The 25,176-nt window shown below is 40.6% G+C and overlaps 1 protein-coding gene across 25 annotated transcripts in view; it reads left to right on the top strand.

Moving 5' to 3' along the window:
• LOC125775022 (neural-cadherin) overlaps positions 1-25,176 on the top strand; it is a 476,608-nt gene that overhangs the window by 300,561 nt on the left and 150,871 nt on the right. For 21 of the 25 annotated variants that reach the window (XM_049445413.1, XM_049445410.1, XM_049445418.1 and 18 more), the window contains 7 exons: positions 5,778-5,789; positions 5,874-6,312; positions 6,412-6,628; positions 6,705-7,490; positions 7,568-7,801; positions 7,876-8,067; positions 12,518-12,708. In XM_049445413.1, coding sequence (XP_049301370.1) covers positions 5,778-5,789; positions 5,874-6,312; positions 6,412-6,628; positions 6,705-7,490; positions 7,568-7,801; positions 7,876-8,067; positions 12,518-12,708 — 2,071 coding nt within the window. Of the gene's footprint in view, positions 1-5,777; positions 5,790-5,873; positions 6,313-6,411; positions 6,629-6,704; positions 7,491-7,567; positions 7,802-7,875; positions 8,068-12,517; positions 12,709-15,101; positions 15,293-25,176 lie in introns of all 25 variants that reach the window. The other 4 variants (XM_049445426.1, XM_049445424.1, XM_049445421.1 and 1 more) reach the window with 1 other exon arrangement.

Here is a 25,176-nt window from a genome sequence, read left to right as displayed (position 1 = left end):
CGCAAACGACTTTTATTGGAATAGAAGGTGGGGAAAAAGGAAAGGGACATAATCCGCCCGGGAAATGGTGTCTGTCAAGTCGCGCGCCATCGTGGTCAGACGGCCGACTGGAGACTTTTCCGGGCAAAGGCAAAAACTTACTCCATCGGGACTGAAACACCAACCAGAAGTCATCGCGCCGGCTAGGAATACCATTTGCACCTTACCATTGGTCTGCAGGAAGCGTCATGTGCGTTGTGCTCCGAGAATTCTTCGCCCCTTGTTGGAGCAAAATATACAGGAAAAATCGATTCCAGACAATTTTGTACAAAATGCCGCCCGTTGCCCGTTCTCCATGCGAAACAACAAAGAAAATCCCTTTCGATTGCTGTTGAGGGCTCGATGTTTCAAAGGTCCCTTTTGGGTGAATCATATCTTTCTTTTTTGTTTTGCACGATGGGCTGTGATAAAGACAAGCATTTCGTTTTGCCACACATTCTCTGGACGCCCGGCCGTGGTTCCCAACTTCCGATTAGATATAGCGACAATCGATCGTGATGGGAAATGGAAAAATGGTGCAAAACTTTAGTGTATTGGAAGAAAGTTTTTTTCTTCCTTTATTTTATGGCAATTCCGAAAACCGTCCGGTTTGTAGTTTGTTGCCGGAAGCAGCCTTTTGTCTGGAGTTTCCGTTTTCATTTCTTTCGTTGGAATGATGAACTGCTTTTTTGCCTTCTCCATGTTGACGGCTTATCTTGTACGATTGTTTTCAAGGCTCGATGCACTGTGCAGAAATCGCTGCCATATTGACGTTAGCTTCAAATGACGATAAAGAAGAAGTTATGCATGTCTTTTTAAGAGAATTGAATTTTCTTTCACCTTTTACCTCCCTTCACATCACATCATTGATTCGTTTTTCGAAGGGTTTTAATCCACTTTTTATGTGTGCAATTGTTTTGCAACGTTTCGATCCGGCTATGTGCCGTATCGATGGTACGTTTGGTGACTCCGATCGAGCTGAGTAATGGTTGGGATGCAACACAAATGAAGAAATATATTTGATTCCATGCCGAGAATGTTGCACGAAGCGAATTAAATCAGCACTTGGGGAAAACTCGTACACATCCCCTTGACAAGCGTTCGAGATCTGGCTGATATGTGTACGCATGTGTGAGGAAAGAAATAAATTAAATTAATACCATCCAAGGGAATGGCAATATATACATATTCTGCGGCGCACAAGGGTAGAATTGCAATTTCATTAAGTATAACACAGTGCGTTTTGTAGGGTGGGAAGATTTATGGATATTCTTAAACAAGTGGCCACACCAGCTCTTGAGGATACTATCAGTCCACTTGAACGTACTATTCTGGAGCATAGCATCGAGTCTAGTATTTAACGTTGGGCTTTATTAAATGGTGAGCTTCTCATCATTTGTGTTTTAATAACTCCTTACTCAAGCTTTTTTTCTGTCGCCAAATGATCAGCTAGCCCGAGTATTGTTATCTCTACACTCTGGTGGATGTTTGATGAGTTGATTTTGTGGTGGCCGGAAAACCACCCGCATAGGTTGCCTTTGCCAAACGATAAAACCCATCAGCGAAAAGGACTAATATTTAATTAAGCGGGCTATTTCGTGTGGTTGTTAGGGTTATGTTGCTGTCACCGTCACAAACCCTCTTTTGGGTTGGGTGCATCATGTGTGTGTGTTTTGTTAGTGTTAAGTCCACAGAGACCACCAGAATCATAAACATTGCATTTTCTGGTGTGAAAATTTATGGACATAATGCGTTTGATTGTGTTTCAACTTTGACAACGGAAACAGTAGCATAACTCCTTTTTTAAGAGAATTTGATGAGTTGTCAAACAGAATTCAATACAAAAACATGTTAGAAAATGAGATACACAGTGTTCTGCGTTTAACAACAGAGGGGAAGAAGTAGAAAATAATCCGTTCGGGAACAGAATTTAATTTTGTGCGCTTTTTCTCGTTAATTCTTTGTGACTAGCCTGGGCGGGTAGGAATGGATCCAATCAATTTTAACTGAATTCTAACCCACTTATGTCAGTTTCTGGGAGATGACGGAAGTAGCTTTTTTTTATACACCTTAGTCAATACTTCGCAAGGCTGCCTACAGTACACTTATGCCAGTTTCTGGGAGACGACGGAAGTAGCATTTTTTTATAAACTTCAGTCAATCTTTGGCAAGACCTCCTACAGAGCCAGATAGAGCTATCTTAAGCTCTCTCTGATGCTACTCTACCTACATTTTTCATGTCCATGTCGATAGTCATGCGGAGGAACTTGAAGGCGGTAGAATTTCTTTTTATGTTCATTTACTGTTTTGTGTGCTATTTGGTGCTTCAAGGAGTCAATGCGGGTGTGATTAATTTAAGAAAAAAAAATGTTTCAAAGAAACAAGCATTATGATTCTTACTAAATTGAGCAATGATTTTTTAAATAAAGTCTTTAGGATAGGCATTTGTTATCATATTTTTTATTATTCTTATTAATAAACGATGTATGGAGAAATAAAATTAAAAGTTACAACTGTAATTACGTTTTAAAAACGTAGTCCAGAGCTCAAGAACTCAAGTTCGGCAAGCAATGAAAACTCAAGCTTTTATCTTACCTTTAAAACGCTAATCAAAAGAAGAAGAAAAGAAAATGGCACTCCACACCACATTGTTTTTTTATTTCATAGTAAAACAGATAGAATTCTTATAATCTGGTTCTTTTCTGTACTTAGCCTTCATAATTTTCCGATTTTGTTTTACATTATATTAGCAAAATATTATATATCCTGAAGAAAATGTTTCGGTACACTCTCAGTTCTTAACATACTCAACAAAGTTTGCCAGAACATAAAAAAAACATGACAGCTCAGCTTGATAGCTCAGATAAATTCTTGCTACCTTGTGCAGGCAAAGAATGTTCATCGAACACTTCAAATTGAGACGAGGAAAAAGCTTCTCCAAAAACTTTTCCCTTTTTGCCTACATCGTTCTAACGACGATGGTTGGGAAAATTCCAATGGGAGATCGAACCGAAGAGGGTTTTCCTGTCGTGCCATGCTGTTATACCTCTTACATTCGTTCATTTGAGACCTGAGACTTGAGGGGTAAATTCTTCACAGCGCTCCTATCGACAGCCAGCCTGGTCAGTGTGGGATGCTGCTCTCGATGTTGTGTCAGCTTTGTGCATGTGGTAGGGTTATAGCCGATACGCAGTAATCTAAAATGAAGTCTCGATCCAGTTCATGAATTTATAACCATGATGTTATTGATGTTGTTATCAGAAGGATGCTAGCAAAGGACTCAAAGGACCCGTCACGCCACTGTCCTTATGCGGGCGGTTAGTTTGCTTAGCATAAATAATATATTGGATGTGCATTGTGTTTCTATTTTAAACTATTGATGATGGAAAGGTAGCATCCGGGATAAAGGGACAAATCGTCCGTTACAAATAGATGTTTCTCTTTTTGCGAAACTAGTTCGATAAGCACAAATTGATCTCGATAAGGAGAAAATGGTTGTCGTCCAGAAGGTTTAATTTGTTGACGGAGATAAATGTTTGTCTATGTACTTTTCTGGCAAATACCTTTTTCTCACATTACCTTTTACAAGATGATGGTTTTCCTGAGCGTACTGAAAGTTATCTATATTAATATCTTAAAGCAACATATCTTCCATCTCGTTAATGTGTCATTCGTGGCTCAATAATTTAATATGGTCCATAAACATTGGTGCCAAAGGCCGGAAGATACAGCAATTCAACATTTGGAGCAGAGCACTTCATCTTCGCGATCCAACACCTGTGTCCAATTTTTTTCCACCATCCGTCGCGAAATTACTTGTCTCTCAAAAAAAAAAAAAACTACACCAAAATGCTATTGCCAGTGTGTCATGACGGTAGATAGACGTCGTTTGGTATGGTATGCGATGTCGGTAAACTCCCGAGTACCGAGCATTTGTGACCCGGTAGTTACCGTGGGAAAGGTATTAGATTTTATCAGTGGAAATAAAATTATCGCTACAATGCACGATAAAAATAAAGCTACTACTAGAACCTGGTTGTCGTCTCCCGTCGTCTGGTTTCGAGCAAGGTGGCAAACGAAGGTTTGGAGGCGTGAGAGATTGAACGTGAAACGTACGGTTGTGTGTCCATCGTGTAAATGTGCCGACGGTGGTTTTGGGAAATTGCCGTGAAAAGTCAATGGTCAAGTAGTAATAGTTTCGGCCGGTCGGACCCCACCAAGAGGTGGTAAAAAGAGGTGGCAACATCGGTACAAAATTAGATCTATCACCGTAGATAGCACCGTACATTAGATGGCTCTGGATGGCACTTATCCGTGAAATGATCGTGTCCCAGTTGAGCGGTTCGTTCGCTTCACCGGCGTCCGTCCGGCCTTTCGGATTGGAAATAACTAGGTTGGGAAAATGAGCGTTTTCTAGGAAGGGGGTAAGAATGGGAAAAACATGCCAAAAAAAAAAAAACAGTGTAATCCCCCATTTCGAAAAGGAGGCAACATGGCAACATAAACAACAATGACGATGATGGTGGTGTAGTTTGGCCAGCTCTCCCCGATGCCTCGGACCGCTCTGATCGGTCAGGTGTAAAACAAAACACAAGAGGAACTTGATTGAATTAATTTACAATGTTTTTGGCCAGCGATCCAGCGTGTGTGTGCGCGCGCGCGCGGTATATTGTGAGGAAATTTATTTAACCCACGCTTTGGCACCTTTTGTGTTACGGGGTTTTAGTAGGTTGTACCTTTGCCGGTCGAATGCGTTCCTTATAATCTTCACTTTCTCTGCCCAAAATTTGGTTGAATCACTGAGCGGTAGCGTGTGTTCCTGTGGGAACGAACGTCAGCAGTGTGATTGCTATGCCGGCTTCTTAAGCTTTTCCCAATTTAGATGATAATTATCAGAAAGTAAATCTCATCTCTTGAGCATACTTTGTGCAAAAACTTTGACTGTCTGTACTTCGAGTACTTTCGGGCGCTTCAACAACGGGGGCTATGGCTTTCGAACTGAAGATAAATTCCGGACCGAGCTCGACGAGACCTTCATTTGCAGGTGTTTCGTATCTTGGGCGTTGGTTTTGCTTTGGAATATCTAATGCATTTCTTTGGTGCATTTTCCAAGATCTATGGATAGAGTGCTTCTTGCATAATCCCGGTTCACCAGTGATTGCTCTCAGTGCCACTTGACGCAAGTTGTGGAAAAAGCGATGGCATTGCGAAAATCTTACGCTTGATGTGATGATAAAAAAACGAATGGATGGAATTCTATTTGATTTTGCATTTCCCAGGCTAAGATATGATGGTATCGATGGAATATCTAGTGAATAATGATTGGAGAGAAGCTTAAGTTATGATAAAGCTACCGGATTGGGGAAAGTAATCTTATTTTGCAAAATTGTTCACGACCATTATCTTGTTGAGTAATTTCAGTTCAAGTTTAGTTTTGAATGTCTATCGCTTGTTTACAAGTGTGCGAATTTGTTATGCAATTCTTGAACTGAAGGTACGCTAAAAGAAGATCGTTTTATATTTTAATAGCTTAGACCTAAATAAATCACTCATGAGCTAGTGTTGTGAGAATTATAAGAAATTGCCAAAAGAAATGACGTACAGAAGAAGCACTTAATGTTTTGAATATCTTCACTTGCTACCAGCATTCATGTTTTCTCGGTACTAATGTAAGAATTTCCATTTATCTTATCTCTTTTTTCATGTCTTTGCATCGTAAATTCCATGGACCAATCCCTTTGACCTTTTCCCATTGGCAGCTGGCCTAAAATGTAAGTATTAGCATCTCACCCAACGAGCAGTTTTGCCGGCCACCCAAACTAATCCCTTTTCGTTGCTCTCATTTACTCCACTAGATACCGACAATCAGCGTGTGATAATTCACGTGAAGGACGTGAACGATGAGCCGCCATACTTTATTAACCGTCCACTGCCAATGCAGGCGGTAGTGCAGCTGAACGCCCCGCCAAACACACCCGTGTTCACGCTACAGGCACGCGATCCGGACACCGATCATAACATACATTATTTCATCGTACGTGACCGTACGGGTGGTCGGTTCGAGGTGGACGAACGTTCCGGTGTGGTCCGAACACGCGGTACGGATCTGTTCCAGCTGGACATGGAGTACGTGCTGTACGTGAAGGCGGAAGATCAGAACGGTAAGGTGGATGACCGGCGGTTCCAGAGCACACCGGAAGAACGGTTATCGATTGTCGGTGGTAAACGTGCGCCGCAATTCTACATGCCAAGCTACGAAGCGGAAATTCCCGAGAACCAGAAAAAGGACTCCGAGTAAGTATCAGCCATAATGGAGAATGAGCCTGATGACCCGAATGGAATGTTCACAGCAATGCACACATTCTTGACGCTCTTAATAACCTTCCTTTGCAGCATCATTTCCGTGAAGGCAAAATCATTCGCTGATCGAGAAATTCGGTACACGCTGAAAGCTCAGGGCCAGGGTGCTGGAACGTTCAACATTGGACCTACGTCGGGTATCGTCAAGCTGGCAAAGGAGCTTGATTTTGAGGATTTACGACAGCCGCACGTTTACTCGTTGGTCGTAACGGCTACGGAAGATTCGGGTGGTTTCTCCACCTCAGTTGAGGTAAGTGTAATGGTAATGTTCCCGAGGCGGTATGAATCGTACATTCTTTAATGTTATGTCTTATTGATCTCTTCAGCTTACCATCCGCGTAACGGACGTTAATGATAACGCACCAAAGTTTGAACTGCCTGACTATCAGGCGCACAACGTCGATGAAGACATTCCGCTCGGGACGAGCATCTTGAAGGTGAAAGCAATGGACGCTGATTCGGGTGCTAACGCGGAAATCGAATATCTCGTGTCCGATGATCACTTTGCCGTTGATTCGAATGGTATCATCGTAAACAACAAGCAGTTGGACGCGGATAACAACAATGCGTACTACGAGTTTGTCGTAACGGCCAAGGATAAGGGAGAACCGGCCAAGACTGGTACGGCTACGGTGCGTGTGTACACGAAAAACAAGAACGACGAAGAGCCCAAATTCAGCCAGCAGGTGTACACTCCGAATGTGGATGAAAACGCCGGTCCGAATACGCTCGTGACGACGGTCGTCGCCTCCGACAAAGATGGCGACAATGTGCGCTTCGGGTTCGTTGGAGGTGGTACGAGCAGTGGCCAGTTTGTCATTGAAGAAATAACTGGTGTCATCCGGTTGCACAGTAAAGCAATTTCGCTCGATCGGGACAAGTATGAATTGAATGTAACAGCTATGGATGATGGGTCGTGTTGCGTCAATGGTGACGCGACGATTCATACATCTACAGCTGTTGTCGTTGTGTTCATCACCGATGTGAACGACAACAAGCCGGTGTTTAAGGATTGCGGCACTTACTATCCGAAGGTGGAGGAAGGTGCACCGAACGGTAGCCCCGTCATTAAGGTGCAGGCCACCGATGAGGATAAAGGTGTTAATGGACAGGTTAGTGAGAAAGGTGTATATATTTTCCATTTGTGAAGCACAAGCTAATATCTTCGATTGTGTTATTATGTTTACAGGTCAAATACTCGATTGTACAGCAACCAAATCAGAAAGGTACCAAATTTACCGTAGATGAAGAAACGGGTGAAGTATCGACGAACAAGGTGTTCGATCGTGAAGGTGACGATGGCAAATTTGTGTCTGTCACGGTAAAAGCTACCGATCAAGGTGAACCTAGTCTCGAAGGGGTTTGTTCATTTACGGTGGAAATTACGGACGTAAACGATAATCCACCGTTGTTTGATCGACAGGTAAGAAAGCAAACATAACTTTGTAGTATACAGAACTGGTATGAAATGTATGTGCGTTTTCCTTTTTTTTTTAGAAATATGTCGAAAATGTGAAACAAGATGCAAGCATCGGAACGAACATTCTGCGTGTATCCGCATCCGACGAGGATGCCGATAATAATGGTGCCATCGTGTACACCTTGAGTGCACCGCACAGTCCCAACGATTTAGAGTATTTCGAAATACAGCCAGAATCTGGCTGGATAGTGTTGAAGAAGCCGCTAGACGTAAGTATTCTTTGATTCAGTTAGACATCTTACATCGATCGATTCGATTACTACCCACAATGTCCCTTTTCCCTAAAACACCGTCCTCTAATGAAGTCTTGACACATTTCGAAACATTGTTTGCTAAATTTGTTTGCAATGCAATCAGTGCATTTGTGATCCGGAAAGAGATTGCATCGAGCAGTAGCGACAGCGACGCTACTGTGCACGTTTGCGCTAATATCATTTGCGAATGATATCCCAGCGCACGTGGTTTTCCGTCACCAGTTTTACGGAACAATGGCTGCCGCAGATAAAAGATAAAATTAGTACACGATAGGTATAGTAAAACTATCAACTATCTACGTAATCTACAAAACTGTTAAACGTACTGCAGTTGTACCTGATAGGGAAATGAATGGGTCGCTACATATGGAAATTTTATCAGTATAGAAAGAGAGAGAGAGAAAGAGAGAAAATAATTAGATTCCGTCTAAAAGTCGCTATGATTTGTCTCGTATTTGTGCGATGTTTTTCGATTTCTGTTTCTGTTTTCGTTTTTGGTATGGTTTTGGTTTGAACGATTTGGTTATCATAAAACTGCACCATATTATTACGTGATGTTATTTCTTCCGTTTTTTAAGTTAATTGTTTTTATCGGGATAATGAGTGAATGTAATACTGTGGATATTTTACACTAATTAAATAGCGGATAAAAGAATGTTCGATTCGGTGAATGATTTAATTAAAGTACATTGCTAGCTTCGTTGTAATAATGTATTAAAGCTTCATGAAAACCGGATTGCAATCGGTAAATTAAATCAAGCTCCGAATGTAGCAATCGCTTATCCTTCTTATCTATGATTGTGGTTTGTGATCCATCGGCACTCGAAGGCTTCCGAAATGCCGATAGAAGCTTCTTTTTCTACTACTTACAGCACCAGTTACATTTTCAGTTGCCAGTTGTACGAGATTTAGACATCTTCTTGTTAGCCGAACGATCCTGTGCCCCCGTTGCGTCTGTTCAGCTGACGGATGAACAGTGCTAAATGGAATGAAGATGGCTCGATCTCTCTTCGCAGCACATATTACGTTTATTGTTTCGTTCTTCCGTTTTAAATTTGTTTTTTCGTAAGCCAATGTGTGCATATTCTGTTCTTTCAGTCAACTGCACCGCGTACAATCCGTAGCGAGGAGAAGTACATCCCCGTTCTGCACCAGTATACATAACTGTATCGTTTCCACTGCACCGTGTACACTTGAATAGTTTTCTGTTGGTGTGTCAAACTATTTGCCCCTAGTTACATTCTTTCTTTAAATGCACAAAACTAAATGAATATACAATATCTCTGTATCATTATATGCACTGTTTAGTGTGTTTGGACGTACGCAACACGATGCGTGGCTGCGCATCTCTACGGCACCGTTATCTCTGCAGCACTTTCCGTTTCTGTATCACAGTCCATCTTGATTTATAGTTTTGGAAAAAAAGGTTTAAAAAATAACGCGATTTTTGATACGTTCGATTTAAATGATCCATAGACGAGGAATTTTAAAATGGTTAGCTGGTGAGAAACATGCATCACAACTCACCTGTCTTTACAACTTTTTGGCGTAACCTTTTCGGATTCCTCGTTGTTGGAGTAACGTATTTGTTTTTTTTGTTTTGGTTTTTACTCCCCGTTTCCACTTAGACGATTATCCAAAATAAAAAAAACATTTTTGATGTTTTGGTACACTTTTCGTCGGTCGTTGGGTAAAAGCGGACGGAGACGGGTGGTAAATTTTTTAAAAACAATTTTAGCAACGAACTCACCGTAGACTGAGGATAATTCAACGGATGTGTCTAGCAGTATAAATCATCATACCCACCAGCCCAGGAGCTCCGTGAAAGGTGTTTTAATTGCTCTAAGGCGTGAAAGGCGATCTCCTGGAACAGTGGCGGTTCGTTCGATGGAGAAGGTTTTACAACTACTAGCAGTATTGTGGAATGCGTTTTTGAGATTTTGATTTTATTTCCCAGCTTTGCTAGAAAAGGAAAGTGATACAAAGCACTTATTACCTACCAGTACAAACGAATGCAAGTACGATTGCAAGTGACATTTTCACAACGTGCTGCTATGGGAGAGGCAAAACATGTCGCGGTGTAAAGGCATGCAGAAAACCGAGCTCCGGCCTTTTTATACGAACATATTTTTGATCATTCGCCAAACTCGTGTCGCCGTGCTTTTTTCGGAAACGATCTACTCAGTCTCAGTTTTTTGTATGAGTAAATTGGAATTTTTCTTCCCTGTTGTTTGTTTTGTTTTTGGCTTTTTAAGTTGTGGTCAGACTAGAAAACATAGTACTGATAAATGAGCACTTTAAAAAAGAAAACAAACAAATATTCGAAACAGTGACTTTTTTTTATTCGCGTTTTTATCTTTTTTTTCTCATTCGCTCATTGCTGTACAAGCAAACTTCGCACACTATACAAGACATACGCGACACCCATCATCCTGACTCTAGGTATTATTGTTTTGTAGATTTTTGCAATATAAAAATGTGTTTACTTTTTACGATATGTTACAGAACGGCCTTTTTCGGTTGTTTATGAGTTTTGTGTATATCCAGCATTTGGTTGCCATTTTGGAATGCTTGCGATTTTGCGTTCGTCCTTAACCTTCACGCGTTCCCTGCATGATACAAGTTATCCCCTTCATAAGTTGTTCATCTGTACTGCTTTCAAAACTGTAAAGCAAATTATACAATTGCAGTCACCGATGTTGAGGAAAGATGGATCAAACCGAATGTTGCGATTTGCTCCATGTTTCTACAATTCGCTTCAGGAATGTTTATAAAAACCCCCCCGTTCTGTTTACGACAACTGTAGTGTGGTAAACGTAAAGTGTTCAATCGTTTCCGTTAGACAAAACTCCTTTATTTACTCCAAACCCCGTTTTCTGTTAGTATAACTTAAAGACTTTCGTTCCAACTGCACTGTTAAATGGTATTTATTTCGATGAGTTTTTATTGAATGTTTGTACTTTTATTTTCTCTTTTTCGTTGTACTTTTTTTCGGATGTCCGTTTCCTCGTGTTCAAAACCGAATTTCTATCCACGGTTGTGCGATAACTGGTTCTGGTTGTAATGTGCAATCCGCAGGGCTGCTACTCCGTAAGTAGCTGCGTTACCGTCCACAATGTTGTTAGCACTTGAGAGCTTGTATCGCTATGTTCGTTCTAATACATGAAGCTACGATCCGGAACATTTCTGTCAATGTGTGCAGTTGTGGTCCGGCACTTCATTGGTAACTAAAACCACCACCAAGGCACGAAATTATTATCCCAAAATTAGTGGAAACAAATTACATATTTCCCGCACAATTAAAACCCATACCTATACTATATGTTTCGTTTTGTGTAATCTGTGGTAGCCAAAACTGTTGAACAAATGCTTTAGCAAAATCCTGCAGAAAGGCCTCTTTCCACCCTTGCCTCATGGAAGGCAAGACGACGAGAGATCGATTATAATTAGTAAAGAGTAGCGTCGTAACAGCTAGACTTAAACGCCAGCTGGTTCAATGTAAAATGATGCAAAAACTGACGCATCGGTAGTGTCAGAAAAACTTTTTAGATTACTGTTTTAACCATATGATTTGCTTTTCGTTATCATTTTTAAATGCTAAAACATTATGTTTCATCCCGAAAACAAAACAAACAGCACAATACGATATTCTTTTGCTAGCTACCGCTAGGTGGCGCACACATTCACAATAACGCATAACGCTCATCGCTTTAGTTCGTAACGGGCTAGCCAAGACACGAAAAGGTTGTGTTACATTTTATTTGTTTTCAGTTATGTTCCATTGAGTTTCGAAACATCCTTTTCGAACATCCCATTTTCTGTGCTCAAATTTATCATATGCTTTATTTGTCCTTAACAAACCCCCCCACCCGTATGTTAACAAAACCATTATTTATTATGTTAGTTTACAAACTGTGCTAACTTTGTTTCGTGTGTTGTTTTGCTATTGTTAGTAGATATTGTTTAGAAAGTTTCATTAATTCAATTGTTCTTTTTCTTTCGTTGTTTTTCTTTCTTTCTTTTTTTTATTTTCATATTCCGTTCCGCTTTGGTTTTCTGGTCGTATGCTGTCGGCTGCCTTTGTCGGTATCGTTACCGACCTTTACCGGGTTTTCGGTTGGATTAAAAAACTCCCAATCATATCCAACCTGTTTGTTCACTCCGTTACACCCCCGTCTAATTCATATCCCAAAACAAATTCAAAAACAAACAAAACAAAATCAAAAACCTGTACAAAAAACTGACTGACGCGTTGTGGCAAAACTGTAATGATCTAAAAAATCTTAAACTATTCATCTTTCGGATGCGCACAAAACCGGTACACTATATCGGTGTTCTGTGTCGTTGTGTACGCAAAAAAAACAAAAAAAAAACAAAAATCAAACAAACACAAAAATCCCGGCAGCGTGAAAGGTACCGGCTGAAGGTGTACGCCTCGGATAGAGGCGACCCGCCGTCCACCGCCGACGTGGACGTAGAGCTCGATGTGGTCGATCGGAACAATAAGCCACCGATCTGGGATCGCACTATATATGGCCCCATACACATTAGGGAAAATGTCACTGTCGGTACGGTAGTCACATCGGTGAAAGCAAGGTTGGTATAAAATGGATTTCCGATGCTGCCAGAATAGTTAACCTCAAACTCACCAGTAACTTAGCTCCGTAAGCTGCACCGCACTTGTTGTAAAACATATCCAAAATCAATTCCTCTATCAATGAGCTGTTGTTTTAACCTATTACTTAAGATTGTATCTACTAAAAAAAAGGGTTCCATATGTAGCTTGTACAATGCAATCAAGCGCACACACCACTAAACGGGAAGCGTTTCTACCATTTCCAACTCTCGAAGCGGTTTGTGCGCATGTGCCCGAGTTTGCTAGAGGGGAAAAAGCTCATTGGCATGTTTGGCCATCGGGTGGCTCCAGCAAATACGGTGGGTTGCATTATGTGAACTGAAGCTAGCTTGAACTAACATCTAACCGAATCAAATGCAACAGGATCGAACGCGTGGAACATGTTTTTGACCTGAATTTTTGATAAAAACATTTTCCACTAACCCGAACCTGTGTGTGCATTTGGTTGAACAAAATATTTCCACATTTATACATATACCTTATATATGCCTTATTAAATATCTATCATATACCATTATATTAAACTATATGTAAAATATTGTAAATGAATGAACGTGAATGAAGCAGAAAAGGGGATAAGAAATATGCTTCAACGGCAACAACCGACATCGACAATTCCGGCTGTAGATCCATCGACCTAGACTCGGTGCGATCGGATCGAGACCATTTCCACCCACCATCAACTGTTGTTGTCGCATATTTACAGCAATGTTATGTTTCATCATGACACCAAACTAATTACCAATTCGAATAGTTAAATCTAAACTATTCAACGACAGTTGGTTTTTTTTACACTATTCTTTAAAACAACAACTTGTTTTTACATTTTGTGATGCATTTGTTATTTTTTTTTCTGTTCCATGGTGTATCTTCTTTGTTTTCGTTAGTGCTTTTCTCTCGTTCTCGCTCTCGAGTTTAGTATGACGACGTTAATGCGTTCCGCCTGAAAAGAAAACAAAACAAAGGTTAATTTTTCATGTTTTCTTTTTTTGAAAAAAAAGTCAAATATTTTGCCAAATTGCGACCTGGACCAAACATCGTATGCAATCATTTTTCCGGCGATTAAATTTTTGCAACTCATTTGAAGCGAATGTTTTACAACTGGTTTTTTTTAAATCAAATAACGTTCAACACAGTAAGGCAGAAGACGGTCACAATTCCTTCCTACAAAAAAAAACAAAAAAACCAAAACAAAATCCTTTAACAACAGCAATGCAACCGGGACTCGTCCATACGCAACGGGCCGCAATGGAACGGGCCCCACAAATGGAGTGAACTGATTTTTGATCACCAACTTTGTTTTTTGCTCTCTTTTTCTCTCTTTTTCTCTCTCTCTCTTTCTCTTTTTATCTCTTTTTTGCAACGATAAATCTTCGGCGTACCGTGATTTGTTTTTTGCTACAAATGGTGATGGCGAATTTTCTTCAATAAAACCACGTGAAAACGCAACGATATATCGGGCATTAAAATCGTACCAACTGCGTAATGCGCCGCGTACAAATCGAAACATTGTGTTGCACCCTCGCTGTGTATTATTGTATCCTGTTTCGTATTTGCACGATTGATGTTTATTTGATTGTTTCTGTTTTGGTTCATTTTTTTGTTGCTGCTCCTGTAACATTCGTCTGCCACATTTTGTGAAAATTGTTTAATTCAATTCATGCTGCGGAATCGATGTGTTACATGATTTTGTATTTTGTTGTTTTTCTTCTTCTGGTTTTGTGTTTTTTTTTGTTTTTTGCATTCGGCCACACCACCCCAAAACACGTGCACACGTTGCGCTAATGTTGTGTTGGGTCCATTGTTCGGGTTTTTTTTAAATTTATTTTGCTTGCTGTACATTTTACGTCGCGATTCAATTTTACTTTTTTTTGCAACTTACGACATAAACACATTTTCAATGAATCAAATTTTCGAAAAAAAAAACATTTTCCGCCCGACATTTCAATTGACGTCCCATTTTGATTTTACTCAAATTTTGTTTCCGAATCCTTTTGATTCTTGTTCGGAATTCGGTTTTTTGACTTTTCTGATTTTGTTTTTCTACTTGTCCGTGTTGTATTGCTGTGTGTGTTTTTGTTCTATTATGTTGTGCAATCCGCGATTTTGTGCACCGGTTTTACAATCATTTTGCAATCACATGTTTGGGTGTAATGAAAAACTCGCTCCAAACCATCTCAAACCATCAAAATTCACGTACACATTTTTTTGTTTTGTTTTTGTCTCTTACCAATCCATATCTCTGTCCTTGTTTCGATAAATTTTCTTTTTGCAAAATAACAAAAAAACAACGCCGCAACTCGTAATCAAACCCCCCAAAAACAAAACACGATCCACGGTCTTTTGTTCGTAGCGCGAAACGTACAAACTCGAAGCGATGGCCCAAGACAAAGGATATCCGCCGCTGTCGCGGACGGTCGAGGTGCAGATCGATGTCGTCGATCGGGCCAATAATCCGCCGGTGTGGGACAATACGGTTTACGGGCCGATTTACGTCAAAGAAAATATGCCTGTCGGTGGAAAGGTTGTCTCGATAAAAGCCAGGTCTGTGTTGATGCGCTTCGATGCGTGGTATTTTTTTTCCATAAGAAGAATTTTTGTTTTTGAATTTTTATTACAACATCATTGCTTCATTTCTTCGGTTTCATAAAGAAAATATAATATGCTTGGGTAGTATGTGAAGCTTAATTTTTGTTTATCCACAACATTTTAGTATTGGGGAAGGGGAAATCGTTTTTCCTTTTATTTTTTCCAAATCTTAAATCAGCTCGAAATTTATTGCGAAATTAAAACTATGTGAAGATAGGTGCTCTATTCTGCAACTGATGATTGAAAATCTGATGGTTTCGGCCGAGGGCCTAATATATTGCGTTGTGAAATATCTGAATTAGACCAACGCTCTTCAGCGAATATCTCTCAAGATCTCGATGAGATATTAATTTTTTCTATGAAGATTTCCTCTCTAGTAAATTAAATTCTTCCTAAGAAAATAATATCGATTTTAATCCAAATATAAAAAGAAATGGGTTATGCAATTGAATTCCACTAAATTCCAACAAAAACTTTAGAAGATAAGCACTGAATGCAGCAACCAATGAAACCAAAATCCTAGTAATTTCATTCGAATGCCTAAGACAATGTAGCCGAAATATCTACATTGGACTATTCTTGGGCGAATGTCTACAAGCCCTATCGATGAATTATTCATTCTTTTTGACAAATTGTTTCCAGTTGCATTACATTCTTCCCATGAAAATATGTCATGAGCGCAAGTTTAGATTGTGACTACCGAAATGAATTTGGTCGGAGAATTACAATGGAATTTCATCAATAGAAGATATCTCCCGTAGCAAATGCTACCCGCACACAAGCTTTCTGGTGAAAGCAAGATTACATGAAGAAAATGTGATTGGCATTTCGCTTGTCTTCGTCACAATGGAAATGAGTACACTGATTAAGCATGCATCGAAATTCTGTATTCGAATGCCATGATGGAGATGGTGATTATTGTTTAGTGTAGCATCTCATTCCAAGCATGTTATCGGTACATTTTTAATCCCCCACCCGAATCTCCAGTTGCATTGCGATGCTTGGGATTTTTGTGCCGATGAAGACGAAATTGGGAAATAGTGTACTCGATAGTTAGAAGATTACCGGAGATAGTTTACATTCCAGATTATGCTACGGGAATGTAACAGGAGCACATAATTACTATCGCTTTCGTTACAACCGGGGATGCTGCAGTTACTATGAACCTGACTGCAACAATGCTAATTATTGTACCAACAACCGTCGAAATTAGATCGTGCATGAGCGCCGAAAATCGGTGTAAGAATCACTACAGTTTACACCGGGAGTTAATTAATTTTCCATTAGCATCATTACCATTTTATCAACCGCCTAAGCGCACTACACACACACACACACACATCGGTGGGGAGCCACTTTTGTTCAACCTTTTGGATCGTACATTATTTATCCGAGAAGGGTTTTGTTTACGTTGTGCATCGTTTATGAAGAGTGTACAGCAACGGGGGAAGATCATATTTAGTTAATTGATATCCGCTTTACAATCTAGTCCAGCCGGCACGGGTGTCTTTTTACCGCGGTACTACGTGTTCCGATATTTTAGCGTTGCCGTTCACACGATACAAACATTCATGCAGGAGGATACTTGTTGGTCATCCGTTTTTTCCCCGCGCCCCAGCAGCTGGCGCTCATGCTACTTGCTGCCTTCGGGACATTATGAATTATTTACTACCATAAATTACTGCCGTTTTGCCGGGACAGATTTAGCTCTAGCGCACCGGCATCATCAGCGGAGGATGATATGTGATCTTCCGTGCCGTGCAAAAGTCATACAAATGAGAACGCAAATGTGTTGGGCGAAGGTGAATAAAAAGAAATTAACTGACTGGGCAACGACGGACCGGTTTTGCGCCGGTTAAGCGGTGATGGAAAAGATTTTCCAGCCAGTTGGGGTGACCATCGGAAGTGGAGCATTTTCCTCGTACTTTGGATGAGGATGAGTTAGTTTATTGCTAGATTAACCGGTATTCGGGTTTCGGTTGTGTGTATTTTTCATCTTCCTGTATTTGTTAGTTATATGAAGAAATATTCTTTCTATGTTTTTCTGGCTTCTTTTTCAGCAGTCCCGGGGTGTGATAAACATGTAATGAAAATTTTACTTAACATATTCGCTGACCCGCTGACTTTCTAGTTTCTTTTTTTTTGCTACTCGTGTATTTGTAACCACCTTCTGCTACTACCGGCGCAAACTGACGAGCGCAGCTGGTAATAAGGAAATTAATTATTTTTCCTGTCCCGACGCTGGGCCCGCGTTGGTAGGAGAGCCCACGAATCAACGCTACCAAACAACACCGGAAGCTTTGCTAAGGATTGACCCTCACGATGTGCGCAATATTTAGTGGTTTTTGGGGTTTTTCGTTCGTGGGATGCATACACAATGTGTGCTGCCAGCGAATAATACTGTTCGTACTTCCACCCTTGGTGGTTGGGTAGTTAAAAGAAATGTGTGAGCCAAAACACAAAACGACATTGCCACCAAGTCCACCCTTAAGCAGCGTTCGTTTTTTTTTTGTTTTGTCTGTTTAACATGCCAGTTGACTTGAAACAAAACAGCAACCAAAAATAAAAGAACAAAAAAAACCCCCTCACTTACATGTGTCCGATAGTCGTGGGTTTTTCACATTGCCTTCTAGCTTTTAGCCTTCTTGGGGTGGGATGGGGGTGAAAAAAAAAGATGCGATAAAAGAACACCCCATGCATATCTCATGCGGATGGTTTTTTTTTGTTGCTTTCATTCTTTAAAAAAAACACAAACACACACACACACACTTACCCTTCGGCTGTGGTTGCCTTTAGAAGGTGGGAAAATGGGCGGTCAAAAAAGAGGAAATCTCGAAGCAAAACAAAAACATACCGAGCAAAATGGTTCTGGCGGCTACTAGTGGAACCAACATAAAAAAGGGACATCATTTTTTTGATAAAAAAATACACACACACACCCTCCGGAGTTTCAAGCTCCCGAAAAGGGGGAACCCAACCCGCTTATGCTACATGCCCTCCCCCCGGCTCGTTGTGGCTTTTTGGAAAGCTTTTGAATATTTCATGCAAGGAATAACATTGCCACGATTTTTTGTTAGGTTTTCATCACGGTAGCAACATTATTTCTACTCTAAATGTCACGCGTGGCTGTGCAACCATGCTCGGTCGGTCGGTTGGCCATATCTACGGGGTTGTGCTGACCCCTGGGTTTGTCTCATTTGATGATCCTTGGGGATCAGGCTTTCACATACACACATACACACACACACATCCATATAAAACGCGGACGCACACACACGTACTTATCAAGAAGTTTTGCTTTCGGGTAGTAGGAAAAACCATGTTCAAAAGCACCATGATCCGCTCGTTTGGTATTATCAGCTAACATATAGTTAACAAAAAAAAAAATCCAAGCCACGAATATTTTTGTCACCCACCCTGAAGGTTCGTTGGAATATTTTTTTTCTTCTTTTTATCTCTCTGTGTTTCATTTTGTTTGCATTAGTTTCGTTTGTTATCGCAAGTAATTCGTGCACACGCAACCTCCCTTTTTTTGTGTGCCATTTTGCTGATATGGAAAAAGGAAGGATGCGCGTGATTTTTTCATTAAGGGACACCCGTTTTAGTCTTTGCAGCTAACCGATTAATGGTGGCTAAAAGGATGAAAAAATCCTTTTACCTTCAGAGCAAATGGTATAGATGAATGTTTTAAAAGCAAACATTTTAGAGGTTCTTATTTTTGGTTCATACACTTGGGTGTATTACGTGTGTGTGATGTAATAAAATTAAAAATAGATTTTAAAAATAGTTTTAACAGTTACAGAAAAAAGATGATTAGTATTTTTGTGTTCTCGTCGGAAGTTAAAACTCACGTCACAATTATAAAGATACTGAAGACATTTTATTGCATGATAAAATAAATAACATCAAGACAAGAGACGAACTTGTCGTTTTTGGTGGCCAACGATGAAGAGACCTCAATGATGGTGCGCAAGCCGATGATTACCGAACTGATACAGCGGGTAACGGCTTTACGCTTAGCGCCCTCGGTGAATACACCCGCACACAAGAATATTATACAAAATTATGCAAAAAAGATCGTCATTGTTGCGAAGAAATTCTCAAATTTCCTCAATTCTTGTTTGTCCAATGTTCTTCGTTGTCGCACCATATTTCTTCAATTTCTGTTCTATTATTGGACAATATCTCTTTATTGGGTGGAACTGCGAGCAATTTAGTGGATTTAGGTGTTTTGATATTAATTTCACTCCATTATCGTTATTCCATTGTAGCACGTCCTTTCTATAATGGCATCTTGGCAACATTCGATTTAGACAAATTTAACCATTTTGCTAAGCCCCAAGTTGCTAATCATGGATTAGCGAGATGCCAGTGCACAATGAATGTTCGTCTCTTGTGCGTCAAATATCACGGTGGATACATTACGAAATTGCGTGCAAATTGCTGGCAAACAAAACGTTGTCACAAGTTTCCCCTTTGGGCCATTGGGAACGTCACTAGCATTAAAACAAAGTGACTAATATCTAAATGAACCAAGCCTTAATCGCTTATGATATTTGTTTCATCAAAAAGAGCCTGTAAAAAGTGAACTGTATTAATAATGATTATTTTTAATAATTCATTGACACTTTATCGTGAAAGTTTGAATGGAATTCGTGTCAATTATGTCTCATGCTGTCCGGATCGATATATTGTAAAAATATGTTCTACTATGTGTCATTTATATTGAACAGATAATTTGAATGTATTTCTTTAAAGTAGATAGCTTGCTTAATTGAAAGCTTTGGTAAATTTTTTATTTTAAATTCGTACCATTCCGCATAAAGCCTTTCTCGCATTTAAAGCACGGTGATGAGTTTCCACCCATTTTCCGACTCGGTGCGAACACGGTTGTGATTGCGATGGGACGTATCCGACCGACCGTACGAGTAGAAATAGATTTTATGCACGGTACCGGCTCGGGATTAGTCGAGAGATTAGGCGAAACTGTAATTATGTTGTTTAAGACAGAACGCCGCATTACCGGGCGGCGCGTGTAATGCGCGACACAGTTCGAATGTAACTCTTTGCATTTCCCAACCTACCCATACTGTTACCATTCCGCCCCCCTCCACCATTTTATTCATCTGCTTGGTAAGGTAATGGTTCCCATATGGGGCGTCCCGGTCCTATCTTCTTTCGTGTCGCAAACGACAAAACCCATCCGGAAGCAAAACGACTGATGGTTTGATGGGATGCCAACTTGCCCGGAAGCAAAAGGAAACCAATGTGGATGGGACTGTGAGTTGGGGGGGAAAAAAAACTTCGCCTGCATGGATGGAAAAAGGGTTTTCGTTCCGTGACGTTGTTTTTTATTTGTTTTTTTTTTGCCTGAAACAAGTCATCCGTAAACCTCATCCACAGCTGTTTGGGAGCTTTTGCCTCTTTATCGTAGTTAACCATCTGATTCATTTGTGTCACGGTTCTGCGGTAGCGAAAGAGAAGAAGCCGGAGCACATGCCGGTATTTACAGTACCTCCACTAAACAAGCATTGTGTAACCACAGTAACGGGGGAGACCGCACTCGTATACCGAGACTTTAGCTATTTCACCGGGGCGGACATTTATCCGGCAACCGTGTACGGTGAGGGATTGTGAAGGATTCATCCTCCGTTCCCGGTTTTTTTGTTTGCATCGTCACACCCGACACAGGAATGGTACGTTCCTGTCTGCCGTCCCCTTCAAATGGTAAGATGAAGGGATATTTGCTTCCTGTGCAACGATGTGCTGTCTTTCGAAGCCATGCATAGCCATGCGCTGCCCATGGGATGGGATAGTTTGGAATGTTCCTGTCGTTCCTATTCCGTTTTGTTGCTGTATTTATCTTGCTTTTATCGTCGTTTTTCAGCTCCAGAAATGTGGAGTGTAAAAATAAAACGCAACGCTGTTTACTGCAATGGTGGTTATCACTGTACCGAATGCTCATCGATAAGCGACGCTGGAGCGGGCATATCCAGTGGCATATCTGGTGGCACAGTGCTGGACACTCTTTTAATGGTTGAGGTATGTAATAGTTGGCGAATGGCACTACTCTCTGGATTAACGATGCATCGTTTTGTGGGCAATCCGAGGGTTTTGTGGATGAAGGTATGCAAAATGATTTTGTGGTGAGGTACAGCCGTACGGTGTGTTATATTTTAATGCTCGCAAATACACTCCTTTACGCCCACAATCGGATGTGGTGGTGAATGTGAGTGGCGGACTTTGGGAGAAAAAAATAATAATCAACAGAACTCCACGGGATGTATGGTGTTCTTCCGATACATGATTTCACACCTGCCCCACCGCCGGTATGGGAAATGAAAATTCATTATCAGCTTTCACCCGGGTATGCGTGTATCGAGCATCCGGTCTTTTACACTTCATCTGTCCACGTGTGTGTGTGTGTACACATTCGAGTGACAGTTGCGACGAATCTGCAGGATATGTGTACCGATCCTTATTTGAAGTGTGCGTGTACAACAGGAAAAGCAGCTCGCACGTTGTGTATTTACGAAAAGGAAAAAATAAATTATAAAATCAGTTATCGATGGGACTGACGTCATTCAATTATCGTTTCCTAGCTTTTTTTTAATTTGTTGTTACCCGTGTTAACACATGCTTCTACAGCGGATAAAGGGAATTGAGTTGTGATAAATGGAATGCTTTTGCTGTGCTTCTTTCGCTTAAATGGTTACAAAAAAAAATTTGGCCAAGTTGTTATGCATTTAGGGTGTAAAGCATAATTTATTGACGCCATGATGTGACCTTTTCTTCGATCGATGGAAATGGAAATTGGAAAATGAAATTATTCCGCTTCCCGAAATTGGCATTGGAGAGCAGTTTTTCCAGCCCTCCGGTAGTGTTGTGAAGTGTGCTGACAATAACTTTAAAAACGTTTTCCCGAAAACTCTCACACCAATTCAATTTCTTTTTTTACACTATTTAAAAGTAAAATTATTTGCAATTAAAGAGACATACAATCAACAGAATGTGAGCTTTAAACTGAAGTCGTTTGTGCTCTATTAAAGGACGGCATGTCACTCGAAATGTTTTTTTTTTCTCGTGCCGTTAGATTCAGAATACAACCAATTCTGGTCGTTTATGTTAAACTGATTAAGTTTCCCCAGCACGAGCGCGAAGGAGAGCAATCATAATCAAGGCATAATGGCCGTGAATTACCCACCCAAAAGGGATTAAGGGATGCAGTGGACCCATCTTCATGGACATAACGATTCAAAATCGTTCCAAAAACAGACAGAACTGATGAACCCATCACAGCTCTCTTCCAACTAATGAAACAGTCGGAATCTGGATGGAATAAAAGTGGAGAGAAAAAAGGAGGGAACTGTTACGACATCATCGTACTCGACATGTAGGAAACGGTGGGGGAACGAGCATTATGCACGTTTGGTTGAATATGTTTTGATCATCGAAGTATAAGGACGCGCGCCACATGCTCTTAAGACAACGCGGCTGAATTTTAGTGATGTGTTTTTGTTGGGTGATTTCTCGCGTACAAACACACGAAAGCACACATTCCTGGATGCGCAATTCACTTTATGCTGTCATAAACATGCCGATAAAATAGCTGCACGTTCCTCTTTGCGTGTGTGTTCCTCCGAGTTTTTTTTATCTTACCACCCACAGAAAGGAAGAAGATGGACAGTTTCACTTTTAATATTGTGCCCCAAATCTGAAACAGGCCAATCGAAAAGGAAACCGAACGGCGGGAAGCCAATGATGCTCCGAGATTGCGCTGTGAACCGAATGCCAAAGGGCAAAGTAATTGGGAAGTTACGAGGGATGTAAACGATAATTCATGAAGTGCGTGTACGTGCGTGTGTATGTGTGTGTGTGTATAAATATTTGGGGCATCCTTGATAAGAATGGGGTGGAAATAAAAAGGTAAGGCAAAAGATGCATTGCGTGTAACAAAAGATGATGTTACAAGGTACACACGTACAATCAGTACGTGTATGTGTACATGACAAGAAGAAAAAACTCATGTAAAAAAAGTGAGTAATGGGAAGTTATGTTTCATGTTTTCGACAGTATAGCTGGAGCATCGTAAGGGGAAAATACCTGGAACCGTACAGGATGTGTTTCTGCTTCCGGAACCGATTTCATTTTACTGTGGATGCTTTCCTTGCATAATCTTTAAATTAAGTACAATTCAAGGGAGAATATTTCCCTTCCAAAACATTGGACCCAAGTATTGTCTATTGGAGTGAGATGGATAGAAACAAGGTGAACGAATACTTTCACTCGATTTTTATTTCTGTGCGTCTTGTAAAAGATTCACCATTTTTCGGGGTTGATGGGTTGCATGGCTGGAAGGATATTTTTGATATCAACAAGTGCACGTGTTTGCCCTATTCTTGAATCCTTGGAGGGGGTTTGGTTTTTTGTTGGGGATCGTTAATGCGAACTGACCGGAAAATCCATAACTTCAGGTAAATGTAAGCCGTCTCAATTTTGACCATTTTCTTTTCCACCGCTTCAATCCCATTGGTAATGGAGACTTGGGGTTTTTTTTTCTCGGGATTCGGCATGTCCCGGATTCGGTTTCGGTTTGTTTGTTGCGTTGTACGGGTTTTGTTTTATAGCTGGCAGTAAAATATTTACCGAACTTCACCGGTTGTGAAGGGTAAAGGATCTTTTTTGGTGGAGCTCCATTTTTCTCCCTACTTTTTTCGCAAAAAACGCGAAGAAAATAAAGAATCGATTGAAAGGGAGTCGGGTATAAAAGACCGATTCCGTGCTCCTGGATCGAATCCCATTAAACAATGCTTTAGTGGATGTGTTGTCCCACCGGGTTTGGGGAGTTTGAAGGGTATCATTTTTCTTCGTCTCAATTTCATCCGCGGATCGAGTGAATGCTGACCATTCCCGGGTGCTTTTACGCTGAAGCTAAATATCACAAATTAGGTACACACAAACACCACCGTAAATACTTTTTTTCCACCTCCCTCCCAGCACCGGGTTGGGAGCCTTTGCAAGTTTGTCGTTAGCTTTCCGACTTATACGGTCGGATCAAACGAAGCGCTACAACAGCTCTCCGCCCATCGAAAGGAGATAAATATAAATCGGATATTTATTGCCAAAGTTTCTGACCTTTTGTTCGGTACAAGCGCTACCAGAGAGAATTTTGGAAGGGTGGAAGGGGGGGGGGGGGGGGGGGGGGGTGGGAAGGGGAAGTTCACTTTTGTCGATATATATATTTTTTATGATCCACGATCGACTCCATTTCTTTTTCGTATTTATTTTCGTACAATTTGTACATATTCCAGCGAATGGTTAATATTTTCCTTGTACTCGCCTGCAAGTGGTGTTCGTTGAATTTTTTTTGTATTGTAAGTGTCATTTGCAAGGCAATGGATGGCGTCACGAATTGTTGGGTTCTGGTTGGAACGATGGAAAACTGTCATGCGGGAAAACAAATCATGACAAAATAACAATTAATATTCATCCTCATCGATTCGCTAAGATGCACGGGGTGATGGCCAGATGATTTTAAGGGACCGATGTTGGTGACCCTCGTCCTGTTGTTGTGAGCAATAGAAATATATTTGATATGTTTTTCTAAAATTAAGTTTAAGGGTTTTATCCACCAGAATTTTCTCTCTGTCAGAGTCGGAATGTTGAAGTTTGTCGATGTTTTTTTTTTTTGCTGTTGTTCTTCATCTCCTTCACACTCTAATCCGCGTTGACTCAGTGCCCAACAAGTAGGGGCTGCATAGATGGTACGTGTGGGTCAGATTGTGTTTTGCTGGGATAACTTTTGATTAATGTATATTTTTTCCGGTGCTTTAGTGTGT

Source organism: Anopheles funestus, chromosome 2RL, assembly GCF_943734845.2.
Source record: "Anopheles funestus chromosome 2RL, idAnoFuneDA-416_04, whole genome shotgun sequence".
Taxonomy (NCBI): Eukaryota; Metazoa; Arthropoda; class Insecta; order Diptera; family Culicidae; genus Anopheles; species Anopheles funestus.
This window is presented reverse-complemented; position numbering and strand designations above follow the sequence as displayed.